The sequence below is a fragment of the Myotis brandtii genome, unplaced genomic scaffold (assembly GCF_000412655.1).
Source record: "Myotis brandtii unplaced genomic scaffold, ASM41265v1 scaffold754, whole genome shotgun sequence".
NCBI classification, from domain to species: Eukaryota; Metazoa; Chordata; class Mammalia; order Chiroptera; family Vespertilionidae; genus Myotis; species Myotis brandtii.
This window is the reverse complement of record NW_005371012.1, coordinates 193,965-202,364: the sequence shown is the minus strand read 5'-3', so window position 1 is coordinate 202,364 and position 8,400 is coordinate 193,965. Positions and strand designations below refer to the sequence as shown.

At 56.1% G+C, this 8,400-nt stretch overlaps 1 protein-coding gene across 1 annotated transcript in view; it reads right to left on the bottom strand.

The window, feature by feature from the left end:
- The window catches only part of PAX7 (paired box 7), a 143,531-nt gene that overhangs the window by 4,544 nt on the left and 130,587 nt on the right, over window positions 1–8,400 (bottom strand). Inside the window, exon 9 of the mRNA XM_014530639.1 lies at window positions 3,532–3,778. Coding sequence (XP_014386125.1) covers window positions 3,532–3,778 — 247 coding nt within the window. The remainder of the gene's footprint in view (window positions 1–3,531; window positions 3,779–8,400) is intronic.

The following is an 8,400-nucleotide window of genomic DNA, read 5'->3' as shown; positions in this document are numbered from 1 at the left end:
CAGGGACAGGAGAGAAAGACAGATGGACAGACAACAGCCAGGGGCAGGAGAGGAAGGTGTGGAGATGTCCCTGGGAAGGCGCCAGGCCCAGGAAGAGGAGGTGTACTCTGCTGTTTAAGCGTTTGGCCACGTGTGCACGCCATGCACACCTGAAGGCGAGGCTCTCCAGGGCGGGGCTATTGTGGGGCTGTGTACACACGGGTATGCGCTATGTGATCTCGGGCAAACAACCTCTCGGGATCCCACTGCCTCATCTGCCCCGTGGAATAACCATGCGCACTACACAGGGTGGCCATGAGCATGAAATGCCCGGCCCGTAGTAGATGCTCAGTAAGTGGTCATTTCTCCTTCCCTCCTTCACACACACACATTTTCGTATGTACACACACCTATTAGTGAAAACTCCCATCAAAGTGAATCTGTGTGCGCGTGCCTCTGAGCGTGCATAGGTGGGTGTGAAGTTGTGAACGTCAATCCACACACAGGTGGGTCTAGGTGTGTATCATTAGGTGTCTTAGACCAAGTCTGGGTTTGGCCAGAGAGAACTGGCTTTGAAGTTAGGAGACCCGGAGTCCCCCATTCGCCTACGGTGTGACCTGGGGGAAGTTCCTAGCCTCTCTGAGCCTTAGCTTTGTGTCTGTAACCTGAGGACAAATGACATCTACCTTGGGTGGGGTGAGGACCATGCATTTCCCCCCGTGCCTGGTTGGCTGAAACTCAGGCAGGGGACAGATGTGAGCAGATGACAGGCTGGACCTGGGCATACACAGCCGGTCTGGGACATGCGACTTTCGCCTATGGACCGTGGGAGCCCAGTCATGGGTGGATTTGGTTGCCCATGAGCATGGGGCAGGTGGTCAGTGAGGACACAGTGCATACCTCAGTGGTCCCAGGATGTCATAGGTGAGGGAGATACTACCATGGACAAACTTTGAAAAGACTAAGTCTAATCCCCAGGCCCCCATTTCAGATGGCAAAACTGAGGCTCAGAGAAGCAGGGTGCCTTGCCCACTCTAATGGTGCGAGAGGGGCAGACGTTCCCGCAGGCCCCTCCCAGCCCAACCTGGAGCCTCTGTGGGGTGGGGTCTTGTGCTCCGATTCCCTGGAGTTGGGCTGGAGAATGTGACTCAGGAGGAGCTCTGAGCTACCCCTGGAGGAGCCAGGGTTCAGGGGTGGAGCTAGAGGGGCCTGGGAGGACAAGAGAGGGAAGGAGGAGGAGGGAGAGTGAAGGAGGAGGGGGGGAGGGAGGAGGAGGAAGGAGGGAAAGGAAGAAATTGCTCCAGCCAGTTTCTAGGAGCAGAGGGGGAACAAACACTCCTTTCTCGCCTCCTGGGCCCTTTCCCTTTTGATCCCCCCTCCCTTGTCACCCCCCCACCCCCCGTGCTGACTCTGGGGTTAATTTTATTTCCGAGTTGGGCAGGCGCCCCTGGAGTCAGGCACGGGGCTCTGGGTGTGACTAACGCCTGCCCCAGGCCAGGGCTCTAAACTCTTTATCAAGAGCATGTGTCCCACTCAGTTCCCTGGGCACAGGGGCTGGGGCAGGGGTCGCCCTTGTTCCTCTGGAAACACCCCCATGCACATGTGTGCACCCTGCTCTCAAACATACATGCACACACGTTATACACCCGCACACACTTGCTCCCCATGCACACACTCTCACACAGACACAGTGATACACACAGACATCATGTGTACAAGCCCAGATGCACAACTACACACAGGAGCACACAGCACTCCTATGCAGACACTCAAGTACACATGCACTCATATTTATACCCGGCACACTTCATCTACATGTGCCGTAAATACTCCCAAATGCACACACACTTGAGCATGTGTATACACATGTACATATAGTTACACACTCACACACATCTGCACACATATTTATACATGTCCACACAATAACATATGCACACTATAGATGTCAAACACACAGGCACATACACAGACACAGCCACATGAACACACCTGAATGCACACTTAAACACAGGTATATGTGTTACAGCCACGTATGTTTACATGACCAAACATTGTGCACGTGTGCATCTGCATAAAAACACATACCATGTGTGCACAGTATGCTCATTTAAACTCACATGTATGTGAATAGTCATGTGCACATATACCCACATGTGCCACACACATACACATACTCACCTATGCACAAGGATGTGTGCACTAACACTTGTATGCCGGGATACTCACAAATACACACACAGACACACACACACCTGAATTGTAACACATCCAAAACATGTATTCACACTCATGCATATACCGGCGTGCACATATATCATATCCAAACATGCACATACAGGGGAAGCCGTGAACACAGCTGGGAGGTGGAGGCAGCACAGCTGGCCCTCATTTAGCCGTGGAGGCCAAGGCCGTATGAGGAGGAGAGGGCTGGTGTGGGGACAGGAAGCAGAGGTCAGTGAGGCCAGGCCAGGGCTGTTGCGGGGCGGGGGTGTGAGGACATCCTCGGGCTGGGAGGTCTCACCCTCTCGCCACTTGCCCTTCTGATTAGTTTGACACCAGCAGGTGAGGCCTTTGCCGGGAGGTGGGGCAGGAGGGGCAGCCAGTGACCTCGGCTCCCCGTGCCCCCTTGGCCCTCCCTGCTGCTGCCCTGCCCAGCGGCTGGAGGCTGTGGCTGGGCCCGCCTTCTGCAGCCTTTGGTCTGAGGATCTGCCATGCCCTCCCCCAGGCAAGGTGCCAAGGGGATGGCGACTGGGCTGGGCCTGTGAGGCCAGCTCAACGTTTGGGGAAACCAAGGCTGAGGAGGGGGGTAGAGGAGAGAGCTCAAAGGACAGCTGTCCCTGTGGCCAGGGGGCAGAAGGGGCAGAGCCCCACCATCTCACTGTCCCACCGGCAGTCACCAGCCACGTGCGGCGATGGAGCCCCTGAAGTGTGGCCAGTGCCACCGAGGAACCAGACTTTACATTTTGATTTGATTTTACCTCATTGAACTTTAAAAACCGAAATTCAATTTAGTTTAGTGGCCGGGAAACTTTGCAGTAGATTTGGAACAACTTGGGTGTGTAAGCCTACAACTTTCTCAGTTGTCAATGCTGTGAAATTTCAATGCGGGTCTAGCGTTCCCCGTGAAACTTCGCGTCTGAATGAAAATGGGCTGGATTTCAAAGACAGTATGAAGAAAAGAATGTAAAATAGCTCATTGATAATTTTATATGGACTACATGTTGAAATGATCATCTTTTGGCTAGAATGGGTAAAATAAAATATGTTAGCAAAAATAATTTGCTGTTCTCCCATTTTATAATGTGGCTCCTTGGACATTTTAAATGACATTTATGGCTTGTTTGATACTATTTCTGTGGGACAGCTTTTCTCCAAGGCAGCAGCAGTAGCAGGGGCCCAGCTCAGCATCATCTTAGAACAGCTGTTCCTCCTTTCTGGACCTCAATTTCCTCATCTGTGAAATGGGCACCTCCCCCCCAACACCACCTTCCAGCTCTCTACAAATGAGCAGGGGGCAGGGAGGGGGGATGCGGGGTGCCGGGCACTCACTCTGGCCGTACTGGCCGTACTGGTAGCCAGCCACGGGGTCCACGCTGTAGCCGGTGGTGCTGTAGGTGGGTGGGCAGTAGGACTGGGAGGTGGGCAGGCTGTCCCCTGGCTTGATGGAGTCCGCCCGCTGGCTGCAGCTGGCCGAGATGGAGGAGGCCGAGTCCAGGCCGCCGTGCAGCGGGGAGATGGAGAAGTCGGCCTGCGGCTGTGGCGGCACCGCGCTGGGGTTGCTCAGAATGCTCATCACCTGTGGGGAGAGACCATCGTGTGGGCTGAGCAGCAGGGGTGGGGCTGGAAGGACCCCGCAGAGGCAAGCGCGTGCGGGGACGATGCCAGGCTGGCGTGGGCAGGCCTTTGCTGCAGTCTCTCCCTTAGGGTCCCTGCAGCTTGGAGATCCGTTGACCTGTGGGCTTGCCCTTGAGGGTAAGATGGTTAGCGGTTCCTCCTGGTTAGGCCCTGACCCCTGGAGGCGTCCTCCACTGAGAGCTCTGGGGGTGAGGCGGGCCTGTTCACCGCTCTAGCCCCAGGCCTGACTGAATAAGTGAATGCACAGCGCATGCATGAATGAATGAACAAACACGCTGATTACGTCTCTCCTATCAGACAGGGACCTGTGCCTCCCCCGTCAGACTGGGATGCTCCCATCTTCCAGCACAAAGGGGTTTCAGCAGGACTCTGGGCCTGTCTGGCTTCACCCCTCATCCTGTGCTATGCTCTTGACTTTGGTCAGGACCTGGTGACCTCTTGGGAAGGTACGACACCGTAGCCTGCCCGGAACCTCTCTTCGGTTCCGGCAGCTCCTGCATGTCTGTGGCCATCACCCACTTCCCCGAGGAGCCGGTTCAGCAAACAGTTCTCACCATCAGCGCTGCCAACTCGGACTGTCAGGGGCAGGCTCCTTTCTAGAAACTCCGCTTCAAGATGGTGTTAACTCATTGGTGTGTTCACTTATTCATTCAACAAACACACACTGAAGGTGACTATGACACCAGAACTAAAGCAGGCTCCTTTCTAGAAACTCCGCTTCAAGATGGTGTGTGTTCACTTATTCATCACTTAACTCATTGATGTGTTCACTTACTCATTCAACAAACACACACTGAAGGTGACTATGACCCCAGAACTGAGGCTGAGCCTGGGACCTCAGAGGAGGAAGAGCCATGGCTCCAGCCCTCAGCTGGGAGAGTGTTTGGGTCTGGGGGAGGGGGCACCTAGCAACAGATCATCAAGATGTGGAGTGATGAGGGTTGTTACAGAGGCAGCTCAGGGGCTGTGAGAGCCCAGGGGAGGGCACCCGGCCGTCCAGGGGGCCCAGGAAAGAATCTGGAGGAGGTGACACCTGCGTCCAGCTGTCCAGGAGAGAGCGGGGAGAGGGGGTGCGGGCAGCAGGATTCCTGCAGTGGGAGAGAGCACGGCGCCTAGTCAGCCCAGGGGAGGGGGTGGGGGGGAGGCAGACCTTTGTGGGTCTGACCTCAGGGCCAGGACCCTGGTAGCCTCCTGCTAATGCCACCCCTTATGGGAGGGAGGCCAAGTGCCAGGTGGGGTCAGGCTTGTTGATGGTCTGCCCAACACCGAGATAAAGAATCCCGCTGCCATCCACACTGGGCACGTGGCTGTGTTCTCTGACTTCCCCTCCCACCTCCTGGGAGATGGTGGGCTCTGGGCATCGGAGCCATGACCTGTGGCATCCTGACAATGTCTGCCTTCTCACTTTTGACTTGTCCCGGCCATAGGCATGGGGGCCTGGCCAGGATCTGCACCCTGAGGCCAGGGCCAGGCACGGAGCTCCTCCACTTTCTGGCTGTGTGTCCCTTACCTTCTGTGACCAGCCCATCCCGAGGAAAAGAGTTGACGATGAACCTGACTTAGAGGGCGCTGGAGGCCGAGCGGAGCCCAGCCTGGCGCGGCGCAGGCGCTGAGACATCAGCGGCCCCGGCTCCTCGGACCCTCTTCTTCCCACTTCCTTCACTGTCCCTCCTCTCAGCCACCAACTTATGTGACTCCCCGGATCCAGAGGCCTACAGAGACGTGTGGGGCAGAGCTATGACGCCCATTTCTCAGATGACAAAACCGAGGCCCACGAAGGGCTGGGGCTTCCCCAGATCTCACAGCCAGTCCAGCCGGCCGGACCCTGCCTGCTCGCCTGATAATGCCGAGACGGACTCTCAAGGACGTTTCAGGCACCTGACCCCTCCAGAGGCTCTTACTCCGGGGACCAGCCAGCAGCTACCGGCGGGGGTGGGGGTCCCTCATCCCTGACTCTTCCCTCAGTGCTCCCAACACACCTCCCTCAGCCCTGGGGCATCTCTCCTCTGTCCTTTACCTCCCCCCACCCCTTCCCAGAGCCAGAGGCCAGGGCATGGGCCTGCTGGGCTGGTCTGTCTCCACCGCAGCTGGAAGGATTTAGGTGGGTCTTCATGAGATGGCAAAGACACAGGGCACGGGACTGTGAGACGGGAAGTGGGCCTGCTGGGCTGGTCTGTCTCCACCGCAGCTGGAGGGATTTAGGTGGGTCTTCATGGTGTGTCACCCACTGAGATGGCAAAGACACAGGGCACCACAGGTGAGAGGGGAATCTGGGCGGGAGGTGTCGGGGCGACTTTGTGTAGCAGCACTGTTTTAGGGAGCGGAGGTCTCCCCGATTCTCTCTGCACTGAATGCGCTTCTAAGGCCTCTGTCAATGGGGGGGCACACAGGGTGCTGGGGTGGTGGCTAGAGGGGCCCTGGAAAAGGGGGTCCCCATAGTGAGGGTGTGAGGACGTCAGACCTCACCGGGTTGTGCTTGCTGCCTTCTGACTGTGGAGATGGGGCCTCCTGGACCTGAGATATATGCTGTGTGAATGGGGGCAGGGGTTTCTCTGGGAAAACTCAGGAATCTCATGATGCCCTGGGAGTTAGGAGACCCCATTCTCTTCCAAGTTCCTGCCTAGACCTCACTTTCCAACTAAATTAAGAAAATCACCCCCATCCTATTCCCCACCCCATGCAATCACTACCCATGCCCCTTCCTCCGAGGAGGCCTGGGCCCCAGAACAGACTCAGGCTCAGGGGAAGCACACGCCCATTTCCCTGGGGGGCGGGAGCCTCTCGGGAGGGTGTGTCAGCTCAGGTGAGCTAATCCCTTCCTCCTGGATGTCACTACGAGGCACGGAAGAGACATGGGATGGGGGGAGAGTAGAGAGAGGACGGGGGTGGTCTGGGGATGAGATGGGAACTGTACACAGAGCCACTTACACTGCAGGACGGGACCATCAGCTGACCACATTGCTTATGTCACTCACACATCACCGGTAGCTTTTCAGTGCCTTCCAGGCAAACAGGGCAAAGGTTTCTTGTGCTCTGACCGCTACCTGCCTGTCCCAACTCCTCCCTGCCTTTTCCTTCCTTGCACTTGAAATCCCAGCCACACCAAGCTGTGGTGTTTGCTAAGGACATCTTTTAGTCACTCCACAAGCATTTCACAGAGCGCTGCCCCTGCCAGGCCGGAGGGAGGACTGCACTGTGACTCCTTGAGGACGGGATGAAGCTGCATTTCGTCCATCTTTGTGGACCCAGTGCCTACATTGTGTCCGTTACATACTATGAGCTCAGAAGAAGCCTGTGGAATTCATGCATAGTCACATCCCGCATATTTAGTGAGCACCTACTATGCGCCAGGCCCTGAGATGCACCTACTATGTGCCAGCCCCTGAGATGCAGCAGTGAGCTTTAGCAACTCCATGCTCTCCTAGAGTTGCCAGTTTAATGAAGAGGCTGACAACAAACAAGTAAGTCATAGAATTTGCAATACTGGTAAGTGCTATGGAGGAAATAAGGGAGGGGGTATGTGGAGCAGTCAGGCAAGATCGCCCCCAAAAAGGTGATAGCAAGGCCAAAAAGGAACCGGCATGAGAAGATGTAGCAGACAGCTTTCCAGGCAGCGGCATCAGCAAGTGCAAAGGCCCTGAGGTGGGCACATGCCCAGCGAGTTAAAAGAATAAGAAGAAGGTCAGTGTTGTGAGAGGAAACCCCGAGCCCCTGAGCGCTGCAAGGCCTCCCAGGATCCTTCGTCAGAGGGACTAGTGTGGTGCCCAGTGGCTCAGGAGGCCTCGGACCCTGGGCCAGCAACAGACAGCTCGGAATCAGCTCTAGCCCAGGGAGCTCTTACTGTAATGAGATTTGTTCAATGGGATTTGCCCTGGAACATCAAATCAAATTCACATCTGGGGTAGGTGTGAATGGGGGAGGGGCGGCATCTGCCTGTTCTCTCCCAGAGTCCCTGGAGGCCTGTAGATCAAAGGGCTTCCCTCTCATCCAGCCCCCTCTTGGGCATGGCAGCTTCCAAGCAGACAGGACAGGACCCAGCTGAAGAGGGGGGACTTGGGAGCAGTGACTCCTCATGGAAATAGACTATCATTGCCCTCATTTTGCAGTTGGGGAGGGAGAAAGGCCCATCCATGATAACACAACCAGTAAGTGGCAGAGCTGGGATTTGAACCGGGGTCTCCCTGACCTCTAGGCTGTGCCTTTCCCACAGCAGGCAGTGCTGGAGAGAACGGAGAGAGCCCCCTCAGCAGCCCCACAGCCCAGGGCCTTCCCGGAGTCCCTCTTTGCCCGCAGAAGCAGAAAGCGTTTGCCCACCGTTAGGGGCCTAGCCGAGGTCTGGAGCCTGCAAACTTTTGAACTTGAGGAAGTCCGGGTCTGATGCGGTAATCTACCACCCCCCTCAAGAATGTTCAGGCCTCTCCCTGGTGGGTTTTACTTTTTCCCGGTGACCTTGCTTTCGCTAATGTATTACTTCTTGGTACGTTACCGTTACTAACTCAAAATCAATACCGACCTCCACATCTGTAAGGTTTTATCTGAAGGCAAATCTCCCGGCTGTCCGTC